General features: G+C 40.4%; 1 protein-coding gene across 1 annotated transcript in view; it reads left to right on the top strand.

Annotated features, from left to right (window-relative positions):
* Window positions 1-15,281, top strand: part of LOC133649166 (amyloid beta precursor protein binding family B member 2) — a 190,917-nt gene that overhangs the window by 23,784 nt on the left and 151,852 nt on the right. The window contains exons 3-6 of the mRNA XM_062045998.1: window positions 5,911-6,122; window positions 10,385-10,528; window positions 12,422-12,507; window positions 12,578-12,638. Coding sequence (XP_061901982.1) covers window positions 5,911-6,122; window positions 10,385-10,528; window positions 12,422-12,507; window positions 12,578-12,638 — 503 coding nt within the window. The remainder of the gene's footprint in view (window positions 1-5,910; window positions 6,123-10,384; window positions 10,529-12,421; window positions 12,508-12,577; window positions 12,639-15,281) is intronic.

Raw genomic sequence — 15,281 nt, 5'->3', positions numbered from 1 at the left:
GTAGCATGCTTAGCCATTATTTTCTTCTAGTCCTCCAGATGATACATGGAAGAAAGTTTGTTTATTTTTGGCCATGGTTGTGAGGATTAGTATGTTGGAGGTGGCTTTGCGCTGTGGATAGACGACACGTTAGTTGCAGCTTGCTCTCAAATTTGAGCCGGTGTTCTGGCAAGACATGCACCCTCCTGGAATTCTTGCAACTCCTACACGTTTGTAACCATGAATATGAACATCCAATTGTGAAGTGAAGTGAAGGACTAGTAATGACTCAAAGTGCTTTACATTGAGTAAACCCATTATCTACATTTAAGATACATTTCAACCAGTGTGGTGTGGCACTGGAAACAAGGTGGGTGGAGTGTCTTGCCCAAGGACACAATGACAGCGACTCGGATGGCGGAAGCTGGATTCCAACCAGGAACTCTCAAGTTTCTGGTCGGCTGCTCTAGCATCTGAGCCACACAGCCCCACAATTGTGCGTCACCGAGCGTCCAGTCCTTTTGATGGAATCTTGCCCGTGTTTACAAACCTTAGCCATGTAAACAAGATCGGCTGGGCTCAGCAAACTAGGCAAATATCGGCATCGATCAAATCCCATGAATGGGATCAGGAATATCTCTATCTGTCGACCATTTTTACATGTAAATCATCTTGTTGAAATTTTACAGCAGGGGACTACATTGTTGGCATGTTGAGTAACAAAATATATAGCCTATATATGTGTACATATTCTACTAATATAATGGATCTATAACAAATAATATAATTGAATATTAAGAGTACCGTATTTTTCGGAGTATAAGTCGCTCCGGAGTATAAGTCGCAACGGCCGAAAATGCATAATAAAGAAGGGAAAAAACATATATAAGTCACACTGGAGTATAAGTCACATTTTTTGGGGAAATTTATTTGATAAAAGCCAACACCAAGAATAGACATTTGAAAGGCAATTTAAAATAAACAAAGAATAGTGAACAATAGGGATAATGTTTGATAAGAAATTATCGAGTTCAAGCCCATTATCAAATCCTCTTATTGAACCGATTCCTTATCGATTCTCTTATCGAATCCAGATAGGTTGTTATATATGGAAAAAACACACAATATTTGGTTTAACAAAAGCTCACTTTTATTTTATAAGAAAAAAATAAAATAAATAATTAACTATTGACTGTTGTTACCCCCCTAAAAAAATAAAATAAAAAAAATAAATATTGACTGTTGTTACCTAAAGTATATTAAGTGGGATTTTTCAGAAAAACAAATATATACAGTAACACAAAAACAACCTGTCTCTGTGATCACTATAGGTGTATAAATAATAATATAGTGTTAAACAAAATCAGTCCCTTGGGCACGAAACTGAAAATAATACAGCTCTCCAAAAAGTGCACTTCTGCTGCTATTGGAACATCCTTCTGGGGTCCATCAGTGTGGCCTCCTCCAGGAATGACTCCACGACACCTTTCTCTAACCTTCAGGTTATGTACGGCCTGAACATGTTTCATCATGCTTGTTGTACTTCCCCCCTTACTTGAGAGCGAAGCCTGGCAATAATTGCAGATAGGCGTTTCCTCGTCGTATTTTTTTGTAAAATGAAGCCATGCCTTGAGGCGTTTTTTCCGGTCCATTGTTGTTGCTGCTTCTGTATCTGCCGCCTAATGACTGCGCTACTCCATTTCCTGGGACGTGTCACAGGGCATTTCCTGTAGGACGGGATTCGTTCCCAGGGATTCTAATAAAGAACCAACTCTGGCGTGGCGAAGTTGATAGAGTGGCCGTGCCAGCAATCGGAGGGTTGCTGGTTACTGGGGTTCAATTCCCACCTTCTACCTTCCTAGTCACGTCCGTTGTGTCCTTGGGCAAGACACTTCACCCTTGCCCCTGATGGCTGCTGGTTAGCGCCTTGCATGGCAGCTCCCGCCATCAGTGTGTGAATGTGTGTGAATGTGTGTGTGAATGTGTGTGTGAATGTGGAAATAGTGTCAAAGCACTTTGAGTACCTTGAAGGTAGAAAAGTGCTATACAAGTATAACCCATTTATCATTATATAGTGGCCTCGGTAACGGGAACCTGTTCTCAAAAAGGGATTCGAGTCCATGGAATTGGTTCTTTTCTTATCGAACAACCGGGAGAACCGGTTTCGAACATCATCCCTAGTGAACAACAGGCTGAATAAGTGTACGTTATATGAGGCATAAATAACCAACTGCTATGTTAACGTAACATATTATGGTAAGAGTCATTCAAATAACTATAACATATAGAACATGCTATACGTTTACTGTCACTCCTAATCGCTAAATCCCATGAAATCTTATACGTCTAGTCTCTTACGTGAATGACATCAATAATATTATTGGATATTTGACGCTAATATAGGCTCCAGCGCCCCCCGCGACCCCGAAGGGAATAAGCGGTAGAAAATGGATGGATTTTACGGTAATGTGTTAATAATTTCACACATAAGTCGCTCCTGAGTATAAGTTGCACCCCCGGCCAAACTATGAAAAAAACTGAGACTTATAGTCCGAAAAATACGGTATGTGAAAATTCGACTCCTAGCTTGTTTACTTTCATGATGACCTCCTTCAAGTTTTGTAATCAATCACAAATATCAAGCAGCTAAAATGCACCAAACATGGATAAGTGTGCACAGAGTGTTTTGCATTTTTTCCACCATGCATTGTAACTGATTTAAATGGGCCTAATTTTGAATTTTTTATGGTGTTTGGACTTTTTTTTTTTCTAATATCCACAAAGTTCAGTGAGCAGGTTGTGTTATGTGTGACCATTTGTGTTGACTAATTGTGTTGGTTGCATTTTGTTTTTGCGCCATGAGTGGGAAAGGTTGTTTGGATTGGGTCATATAAGTGAATGCCGTGCTGAATTTGGCTCAAACCACAATTAATGGTCATTTACCTGATTTATCAACTGTGTCCTCAAGATGGGTGGCAAATGTGCCAGCAATCATAATGTCAGGTACCGTATTTTCCAGACCATAGGGCGTACCGGATTATAAGGCGATGAGCGGCACTGCCAATCAGGTCTATTCCATACAAAAGGCGCACCGGATTATAGGGCACATTAAATTGGTCATATTGTTATTATTTTTTTCTAAATGTAAAAGACTTCCCTGTGGTCTACATAACATGTAATGGTGGTTCTTTGGTCAAAATGTTGCATAGATGATGTTTTACACATCATCTTCAAGCCGCTTTCTGACAGTCGCTTCAGGATGCGCCGTTTTGTGGGCGCTCTTATTTACGTGGCTCACCTTCGGCATCTTTGTTGTAGCGGTGTAGCGTGCAAGGACGGGAGTGGAAGAAGTGTCAAAAGATGGCGCTAACTGTTTTAATGACATTCAGACTTTACTTCAATCAATAACGGAGCAGCATCTCCTCATCCGTGGCTCACTAGTGCAACAACAACGCCCGAAATGTGTCCCGTGAAAAAAACGTCCAACCGAAACTCTCTAATAACTAAAGTTCCTTGGGTGAATAATGTAAACTCACTACACCGGTATGTTTTAGTGCTTTCATGGCGAGTTTACTGACAGATATAAGTAAGAACTTTACACTACTTTATATTAGAAATGGCAACAGCGGAGGATGAATGTCACATAACAAGAAGATAGAGAAAAAGAAGAAGCTTATCCACTACGGTGTCACCACAAACTACAAAGGCGGAAGCGCGCAAATTTTCAGGATTTATGCAGATCCCAAATACAGATCAGCAGGTACCAGAAGGTAAGAAAAGTTGCTTTTGCATAATATTGCGAAACAAAACGCCAGATAATATGTCTTACCTTGTACACACAGCATAATAATACTCCTATGTTGAAGCACAGTACAATCCACTGATTGATTGATTGAAACTTTTATTAGTAGATTGCACAGTACAGTACATATTCCGTACATTTGACCACTAAATGGTAACACCCGAATAAGTTTTTCAACTTGTTTAAATCGGGGTCCACGTTAATAAATTCATGGTAGCGGTGCGGCTTCATAGCTTACCAATGTCGTACTAAAACATTTTGATAGATTTTTGAGCGCCGTGTGTAATGTTCTATATTTTCAATGGAACATATAAAATGTTGGTGTTGTTTACATAAGTCATGTAGTCTACACTAGAGATGTCCGATAATATCGGCCGATAAATGCTTTAAAATGTAATATCGGAAATTATCGGTATTGGTTTTTTAATATCGGTATCGGTTTTTTTTTGTTTTTGTTTTTTTAATATATCAACATAAAAAACAGAAGATACACTTACAATTAGTGCACCAAGCCAAAAAACCTCCTTCCCCCATTTACACTCATTCACACAAAAGGGTTGTTTCTTTCTGTTATTAATATTCTGCTTCCTACATTATATATCAATATATATCAATACAGTCTGCAAGGGATACAGTCCGTAAGCACACATGATTGTGCGTGCTGCTGCTCCACTAATAGTACTAACCTTTAACACTTCATTTTACTCATTTTCATTCATTACTAGTTTCTATGTAACTGTTTTTATATTGTTTTACTTTCTTTTTTATTCAAGAAATTTTTTATTTATTTATTTATATTATTTTTTTATTTTTTTTATTTTTTTTTTTAAAAAGGACATTATCTTCACCATATCTGGTTGTCCAAATTAGGCAAAATAATTAATTCCACAACTGTATATATTGGTATCGTTTTTTTTTTGATTGATTGATTGAGACTTTTATTAGTAGGTTGCACAGTGAAGTACATATTCCGTACAATTGACCACTAAATGGTAACACCCGAATAAGTTTTTCAACTTGTTTAAGTCGGGGTCCACTTAAATTGATTCATGATACAGATATATACTATCATATATACTATCATCATAATTTTTGATATCGGCATCGGTAATTAAGAGTTGGACAATATCGGAATATCGGCAAAAAAGCCATTATCGGACATCTCTAGTCTACACATATCTCTTATCTGTGACTTCCATCATATTGCAGTCTACAGGTATATCTTATGCGTGACTGCCATCTACTGGTCACACTTATCATTTCACCATGTACCAAATAAAATAGCTTCAAGGTCGGTAAGCACAACCAAAAATATTCCGTTCATTAGGCGCACCGGGTTATAAGGCGCACTGTACAGTTTTGAGAAAATGAAAGAATTTTAAGTGCACCTTATAGTCCGAAAAATAGGGTATTTAAAATCCATGACGTCTCGCGGGCCAAACTGGAGACGCTGGCGGGCCACAGTTTGGACAGCCTTGTTTTACGGACATGTGCTTATCTGTCCAGGTGTGTGCTAAATTTGGCAAAACAAGTTGAAGGTATGACGGGTGTTGTTGTAGAGCTGGCATTGTGCCGTGTCAGACTTATGGAGTCCAATAACAGAACCACCATGTGGTGTATCTGTGAGAACAATAATAGCGCAGGCAACACAGCCGGAGTGCTAGATTGAACAAAATGTCACACTTTTGTGTCCAGCGGTTGAAGAGTAGAAGTGCTAGTTTCCACATATAATCTTCAAATGCCACTTCCAACAATGTGTTCTCTCTCTCTCTCGACTCCTGCTTTTTACTGTGGCCATATATCAACGGCCCCTCCTTCGACACTCCAATACTGCTGAAGACCACACCGAGCCACCTTATGTCACAAAGAGTGATTAGGATGGATGGAAGGCTAGGACACTGCAGATCGGGCGTGGCAAGGAAAGGAAATGACTTCAAAAAGGGACGCAAAAGCAGAAAGAATTAGAAATATGAAGAAAAAAGGAGGTTATTGCCCATGGACGCTACTTTAGGGGATGGGGAAAAGGTTGCCATGACAACAGCTGTAATGATCCCCATTCTCTTTCCACACACACACACACAGTACAAAATGGTATGCACTCAATGTAAATATGTGTCTTATCGCTCCAGTAGCAGATGTTTGGGGTGAGGGGGACCTACCCCCAGGCTGGCGGGAAATCTCCGACTCATCAGAGGTCTACTTCTGGCACATACCCACCGGCACCACTCAGTACCACCGACCTGTTGCCTCCAGCACTCAGCCCAGCTGTGCCGACCAGGAGCCCGAGGCGGAGAACAAACCGCAACAGGAGACACACCACTCACTAAAACCACCCAACGAGGTGAGACACACCTGCTGGAATCACAGTTCAACTACACTATGTACAAAACCCAAAAGCAGTGAAGTTGGCATGTTGTGTAAATGCTAAATAAAAACAGAATACAATGATTTGCAAATCCTTGTGGACTTATATTCAATTGAATAGACTGCAAAGACAACATATTTCTTTTATTTTTTTCAAATAATCATTAACTTAGAATTTAATGGCAGCAACACATTGCAAAAAAGTTGTCACAGGGGCATTTTTACCACTGTGTTACATGGCCTTTCCTTTTAACAACACTCAGTAAAGGTTTGGGAAGTGAGGAGACACATTTTTGAAGTGGAATTCTTTCCCATTCTTGCTTGATGTACAGCTTAAGTTGTTCAACAGTCCGGGGGTCTCCCTTCTCACATTGCAGGTGCCACACATTTTCAATGTCTGGACTACAGGCAGGCCAGTCTAGTACCCGCACTCTTTTACTATGAAGCCACGTTGATGTAACACGTGGCTTGGCATTGTCTTGCTGAAATAAGCAGGGGCGTCCATGGTAACGTTGCTTGGATGGCAACATATGTTGCTCCAAAAGCTGTATGTACCTTTCAGCATTAATGGTGCCTTCACAGATGTGTAAGTTACCCATGTCTTGGCCACTAATACACCCCCATACCATCACACATGCTGCCTTTTACACTTTGCACCTATATGGTTCTTTTCCTCTTTGGTTCGGACGACACGATGTCCACAGTTTCCAAAAACAATTAGAAATGTGGACTCGTCAGACCACAGAAAATGTTTCCACTTTGTATCAGTCCATCTTAGATGAACTCAGGCCCAGAGAAGCCGGCGGCGTTTCTGGGTGTTGTTGATAAATGGCTTTGGATTTGCATAGTAGAGTTTTAACTTGCACTTACAGATGTAGCGTCGAACTGGAGTTACTGACCATGGTTTTCTGAAGTGAACCTGAGCCCATGTAGTGATATCCTTTACACACTGATGTCGCTTGTTGATGCAGTACCGCCTGAGGGATTGAAAGTCACGAGCATTCAATGTTGGTTTTCTCCAGATTCTCTGAACCTTTTGATGATATTACGGAGCGTAGATGGTGAAATCCCTAAATTCCTTGCAATAGCTGCTTGAGAAAGGTTGTTCTTAAACTGTTCAACACTTTGCTCAGGCATTTGTTGACAAAGTGGTGACCCTCGCCCCATCCTTGTTTGTGAATGACTGAGCATTTCATGGAATCTACTTTTATACCCAATCATGGCACCCACCTGTTCCCAATTAGCCTGTTCACCTGTGGGATGTTCCAAATAAGTGTTTGATGAGCATTCTTCAACTTTCTCAGTCTTTGTTGCCACTTGTGCCAGCTTTTTCTAAACATGTTGCAGGCATCAAATTCCAAATGAGCTAATATTTGCAAAAAATAACAAGTTTTCCAGTGTGAACATTAAATATCTTGTCTTTGCAGTCTATTCAATTGAATATAAGTTGAAAAGGATTTGCAAATCATTGTATTCTGTTTTTATTTAGCATTTACACAACGTGACAACTTCACTGCTTTTGGCTTTTGTATAACTACACACGTGTTTTTGCAGTTACACCACATACCCTCTTTCTGGGAAGGCGTGCTACAAGATTTCTTTTTTTTTTTTCCGTTCATCCAGAAGAACTTTTGTGAGGTCAAGGTTGAATAATGCAATAATTACCTTCCCTGGTAATTAATGAAGGATTCATGATCTGACTTATTCAATTACTGAACATGTTGGGGAAAGTCACCTTAAGTAATGACTTTTTTAAAGTAATTGGCCCAACACTGATTATGTATTAACCTGCAAATGTGTCCCTTAACATTTAATGATAGATGCTCTTTTGAAAATAACCTTCAACAAGTGAAATGAGTGCCTACAAATACAAACTAATAGTGATGAACACCAATACGTGTGAAGACCAGCCCCTACAAATACTAACTAATAGTGATGAACACCAATACGTGTGAAGACCAGCCCCTACAAATACTAACTAATAGTGATGAACACCAAGACGTGTGAAGACCAGCCCCTACAAATACTAACTAATAGTGATGAACACCAATATGTGTGAAGACCAGCCCCTACAAATACTAACTAATAGTGATGAACACCAATACGTGTGAAGACCAGCCCCTACAAATACTAACTAATAGTGATGAACACCAATACGTGTGAAGACCAGCCCCTACCAATACTAACTAATAGTGATGAACACCAATACGTGTGAAGACAAATACTAACTAATAGTGATGAACACCAATACGTGTGAAGACCAGCCCCTACAAATACTAACTAATAGTGATGAACACCAAGACGTGTGAAGACTAGCCCCTACAAATACTAACTAATAGTGATGAACACCAATACGTGTGAAGACCAGCCCCTACAAATACTAACTAATAGTGATGAACACCAAGACGTGTGAAGACCAGCCCCTACAAATACTAACTAATAGTGATGAACACCAATATGTGTGAAGACCAGCCCCTACAAATACTAACTAATAGTGATGAACACCAATACGTGTGAAGACCAGCCCCTAGAAATACTAACTAATAGTGATGAACACCAAGACGTGTGAAGACCAGCCCCTACAAATACTAACTAATAGTGATGAACACCAATACGTGTGAAGACCAGCCCCTACAAATACTAACTAATAGTGATGAACACCAATACGTGTGAAGACCAGCCCCTACAAATACTAACTAATAGTGATGAACACCAATATGTGTGAAGACCAGCCCCTACAAATACTAACTAATAGTGATGAACACCAAGACGTGTGAAGACCAGCCCCTACAAATACTAACTAATAGTGATGAACACCAATACGTGTGAAGACCAGCCCCTACAAATACTAACTAATAGTGATGAACACCAATATGTGTGAAGACCAGCCCCTACAAATACTAACTAATAGTGATGAACACCAAGACGTGTGAAGACCAGCCCCTACAAATACTAACTAATAGTGATGAACACCAAGACGTGTGAAGACCAGCCCCTACAAATACTAACTAATAGTGATGAACACCAAGACGTGTGAAGACCAGCCCCTACAAATACTAACTAATAGTGATGAACACCAAGACGTGTGAAGACCAGCCCCTACAAATACTAACTAATAGTGATGAACACCAAGACGTGTGAAGACCAGCCCCTACAAATACTAACTAATAGTGATGAACACCAAGACGTGTGAAGACCAGCCCCTACAAATACTAACTAATAGTGATGAACACCAAGACGTGTGAAGACCAGCCCCTACAAATACTAACTAATAGTGATGAACACCAATACGTGTGAAGACCAGCCCCTACAAATACTAACTAATAGTGATGAACACCAAGACGTGTGAAGACTAGCCCCTACAAATACTAACTAATAGTGATGAACACCAATACGTGTGAAGACCAGCCCCTACAAATACTAACTAATAGTGATGAACACCAAGACGTGTGAAGACCAGCCCCTACAAATACTAACTAATAGTGATGAACACCAATATGTGTGAAGACCAGCCCCTACAAATACTAACTAATAGTGATGAACACCAATACGTGTGAAGACCAGCCCCTAGAAATACTAACTAATAGTGATGAACACCAAGACGTGTGAAGACCAGCCCCTACAAATACTAACTAATAGTGATGAACACCAATACGTGTGAAGACCAGCCCCTACAAATACTAACTAATAGTGATGAACACCAATACGTGTGAAGACCAGCCCCTACAAATACTAACTAATAGTGATGAACACCAATATGTGTGAAGACCAGCCCCTACAAATACTAACTAATAGTGATGAACACCAAGACGTGTGAAGACCAGCCCCTACAAATACTAACTAATAGTGATGAACACCAATACGTGTGAAGACCAGCCCCTACAAATACTAACTAATAGTGATGAACACCAATATGTGTGAAGACCAGCCCCTACAAATACTAACTAATAGTGATGAACACCAAGACGTGTGAAGACCAGCCCCTACAAATACTAACTAATAGTGATGAACACCAATACGTGTGAAGACCAGCCCCTACAAATACTAACTAATAGTGATGAACACCAATACGTGTGAAGACCAGCCCCTACAAATACTAACTAATAGTGATGAACACCAAGACGTGTGAAGACCAGCCCCTACAAATACTAACTAATAGTGATGAACACCAATACGTGTGAAGACCAGCCCCTCTCTGCAGTATTTTGGGTAAGCTGTCTCTCCTCCTGTCTGCCACAGCGTCCCAGCAGTCTCGTCTCAGACAGTTCCGTTGAAGCCGTCCCCTCCCCTTCTGGCTCATCCCCCACCTCCCTCTCCTGCAGCCCCACCAATGATGTCATCTCTTCTGCACTGAATCTCAGCAGCGCCACCTGCACTGTCAATGTAAGCACTTCATTTGGCTTTTGTGTGTTTGACACTTGCACTCTCCTTCCTTCTACCGTGCGTATGGTTTTTGCTCCCCTCTCACCTTTACACCTGTATCTGTGAAGTGTGTGGGATGTGAACAGTGCAAGGCCTCTTTCGGAAGTGGATTTAAATGAGGTGTACAGTACAGGCCAATAGTTTAGACACACCTTCTCATTTCAATGCGTTTTCTTTACTATGACTATTTACATTGTAGATTGTCACTGAAGGCATCAAAACTATGACACCTGTGAAGTGGAAACCATTTCAGGTGACTAAGAGAGAATGCCAAGAGTGTGCAAAACAGTATTCAGAGCAAAGGGCAGCTATTTTGAAGAAACTGGAATATAAAGCATGTTTTTGTCATGATCCGTGGCCCGCATCATGTTCTGTTTAGTCATGTTCTGGACTCCCTTAGTTCCTGTTTTGTGCACCTCTGGGTTGGTTTTGGTTTCCATTAGAGATGTCCGATAATAGCTTTTTTGCCGATATCCGATATCATCCAACTCTTAATTACAGATACCGATATCAACCGATACCGATATATACAGTGGTGGAATGAACACATTATTATGCCTAATTTTGTTGTGATGCCCCGCTGGATGCATTAAACAATGTAACAAGGTTTTACAAAATAAATCAACTCAAGTTATGGAAAAAAGTGCCAACATGGCACTGCCATATTTATTATTGAAGTCACAAAGTGCATTATTTGTTTTAACATGCCTCAAAACAGCAGCTTGGAATTTGGGACATGCTCTCCCTGAGAGAGCATGAGGAGGTTGAGGTGGGCGGGGTTGAGGTGGGGGGGATAGCGAGGGTGTATATTGTAGCGTCCCGGAAGAGTTAGTGCTGCAAGGGGTTCTGGGTATTTGTTCTGTTGTGTTAAGGTGTGGATGTTCTCCCGAAATGTGTTTGTCATTCTTGTTTGGTGTGGGTTCACAGTGTGGCGCATATTTGTAACAGTGTTAAAGTTGTTTATACGGCCACCCTCAGTGTGACCTGAAATAAAGAAAACCATTGAATGAGAAGGTGTGTCCAGACTTTTGGCCTGTACTGTATATGCGAGGCGTCCTCAATGTGAACGTTCCCGCCCTCCGGTCGCATTCATCCGACCAGAACATCGTCAAAAAGCGATAAGCGTCATAATTATTCACCATGTGATGAAATAAATAGTTGACAACAGAGCAAAAAAAAGGTGAAAATAATGTTTTTTTGGAGCTCACATGAAAGTTTTACCAGAGTTGAAGTATTGGTCCTCTTCCTTCTTAATCTTCTACGCGCAATAATTTGGTTTTAGAAAATGAAAATTGATTGCACAAAATCCTTGAAATTGCCACAAATGTGCCATTACTGAGAGCGACTAGAGCTGAAGACATTTATACTCCCGTAAACTTTGCAGTGCGTGCATGCAGGTCACAATGCATTGACATTAGAAATCACTTCTTATTTTTTTGTCATTTGAACGGCCAATAAAAAGATCAGATTTGACCCCAAAAAATGTCATTTGGATATTCAATCTTGTAGTGTGACGGTAGTCCAAAATACTTTCTTCTTCTGGCCAATGTGAGCAATATCAGCATAGCACCTCCAGTACGTGTAGATAGCCTGCTTTCCTTAAAATGATGGTCACCCCCAATCTAGACCTCAAAGAAGTGTCTTAAATGTAGAAAAAAATAATCATAAGTCCCTTTTAAAAAGATTATTGTACAGCATAGTAATTTAGGGGATATATCAAGTCAAAAATATTAATGAATCATCATAAAGGAATCAATCAAGTACTATCTATCTAATGATAGGCTATTTCTTATATATAGATCTGGCACTTCTGGTTAATAATGGACGTGCTGGCTTTTGTGTGTGTCTGTGCAGGAGTTAAAGGACTATTCAATTTATCCTGACCCCAGCCTGAAGGCCTTCGAAGGGGCCACCCTTCGCTATGCTTCACTCAAACTCAAGTAAAAGCTACCCATTGAAAATGTGTGATGCGTTCATATTGCATGTGTTTTAATACTGGTTTTCCTGCAGCCCTGCAGCGCCATTGGAGACGGTGGACCTCAACAATACCTTCCCTGATGGAGAAACAATGGTAAGAATGTATGCAAAGTAGTAAATTCCGAACAGAATACTTTTTAAATTTGTTTCCAGTTTGATATAAATGTACTGTCTTTTCCGGACTATTGAGCGCTAAATTATAGGGGAAGAAAAATATTTTCCATATATTACCTGCAGAATTAGTTATTTCCACAGAAAGATAAATGTTTATTTACATACCTTAATTGTTTCCAAGCAGTGTCTGCAACATGGCAGTAAAACAGCTGATCAAACAAAACATGAACCCACTCGCTCTCCAATCAATTTGTGAAACTGAAACAAGACAAGAAGAATGACGTTGTAAGTTAATAATACTAACTCAGACACTCGTAAACGTTTTAGCATATTAGCGTCACTGCATCACGATAGCACGTACAAATATGCATGAAAACAGCCCTACAGTCATCACACCTGGGACGGTTTAGTAAGTATAAACAGTTTTGGTTACACTGTAAAACTTATAAAAGTTGCTTGGGGTGATGAAGGAATGCAATCAAGGACTAGAATGCTAAAAAAGAAAAAAAAAGTGCAAGGACACTGCAGCACATGTAAAGATGAAAGATTAAAGTAGCAATGATTGTCACACACACACTAGATGTGGTGAAATTTGTCCTCTGCATTTGTCCCATCCCCTTGGGGAGCAGTGGGCAGCAGCGGCGCCGCGCCCGGGAATCATTTTGGTGATTTAACCCCCAACTGTTGCTGAGTGCCAAGCAGGGAGGTTATGGCTCCCATTTTTATAGTCTTTGGTATGACTCGGCTGGGATTTGAGTGAGCAAAGTCCTCCAAAAGATGGCACCATAGCACAAACAATAAAACACCTCAGCATATTCGTTTTTTTGAAAAAAAATTGAATGGCCTCAGCAAAGAAAAATACATAAATTAGCCCCAGGGTTCAAAGTGTAGGAAAAAGTAGCAGCTTATAGTCCAGGAAAAAGTAGCAGCTTATAGTCCAGAATTTACGGTATTCGATGAGGTGGCGACTTGTCCAGGGTGTATCCCGCCTACCGCCCGAATGCAGCTGAGGTAGGCCTCCAGCACCCCCCGCGACCTCGAAAGGGACAAGCGGTAGAAAATGGATGGATGGAACCTTTTGTTGGAGTTGAAGCTAATGCCTCCTCCATCTACAGTAGTTATATTTGTTCCCACGCTGTTGCTGTCGCCCCCTTGTGGTAGAATTGCACACATACAAGTGTTCCAGAAAAAGAATGAAGTGGTAGAAAAATAAAGGCAGGGTTTGAGGATAGAAGAAATGATAATAGCTATAACTCTGATGAGTAACATTTGTTATAATTATGGCTATCAAAAATAATGAGGTAGCTCACAAAAAATATAGCATGTAATCATAAACGCAGATGAATCAAAGAATGTATTTGAAGTGCACATGCTCCTTCACCTGCTTACCTGAAAGGCAGCACACTCAGTAATGAGTGAGGAGACTCACACTTTCACTTCAAATACACCCTGATGGGACTTACGATACAATTCTTACCAAGTTTTTAACAAATAAATGACATGCATTCAAGTAAAACATTTAAAAAATGTTAATGTATGACATTCTGTGTCCAAATATTTAGGTAATTACAGTACAGGTCAAAAGTTTGGACACACCTTCTCATTTCAATGTGTTTTCTTTATTTTCAAGACTATTTACATTGTAGATTGTCACTGAAGGCATCAAAACTATGACAAAACCATTTCAGATGACTACCTCTTAAAGGCCTACTGAAAGCCACTACTAGCGACCACGCAGTCTGATAGTTTATATATCAATGATGACATCTTAACTTTGCAACACATGCCAATACGGCCGGGTTAACTTATAAAGTGACATTTTACATTTCCCGCTAAACTTCCGCTTGAAAACGTCTTTGTATGATGACGTATGCGCGTGACGTAGCCAGTGAAACAGAAGTATTGGTACCCCATTGAATACAATACAAAATAGCTCTGTTTTCATCTCATAATTGCACAGTATTCTGGACATCTGTGTTGGTGAATCTTTTGCAATTTGTTTAATGAACAATGAAGACTGCAAAGAAGAAAGTTGTAGGTGGGATCGGTGTATTAGCGGCTGGCTGCAGCAACACAACCAGGAAGACTTTGACTCGGATAGCAGACGCGCTAGCCGACGCTAGCCACCGACCGCACGGATGATCGTGGTGAAGTCCTTTGCCTTCCGTCGATCGCTGGAACGCAGGTGAGCACGGGTGTTGATGAGCAGATGAGGGCTGGCTGGCGTAGGTGGAGCGCTAATGTTTTTATCATAGCTCTGTGAGGTCCCGTTACTAAGTTAGCTTCAATGGCGTCGTTAGCAGCAGCATTTTTAAGCTTCACCAAGCTGGAAAGCATTAACCGTGTAGTTACATGTCCATGGTTTAATAGTATTGTTGATCTTCTGTCTATCCTTCCAGTCAGGGATTTATTTCTTTTGTTTCTATATGCAGTTAAGCACGATGCTATCACGTTAGCTCAGTAGCTAAAGTGTTTCGTCGATGTATTGTCGTGGAGATAAAAGTCACTGTGAATGTCCATTTCGCGTGCTCGACTCTCATTTTCAAGAGGATATAGTATCCCAGGTGGTTTAAAATACAAATCCGTGATCCACAATAGAAAAAGGAGAGAGTGTGGAATCCAA

This window comes from Entelurus aequoreus, linkage group LG04 (genome assembly GCF_033978785.1).
Source record: "Entelurus aequoreus isolate RoL-2023_Sb linkage group LG04, RoL_Eaeq_v1.1, whole genome shotgun sequence".
Taxonomy (NCBI): Eukaryota; Metazoa; Chordata; class Actinopteri; order Syngnathiformes; family Syngnathidae; genus Entelurus; species Entelurus aequoreus.
This window is presented reverse-complemented; position numbering and strand designations above follow the sequence as displayed.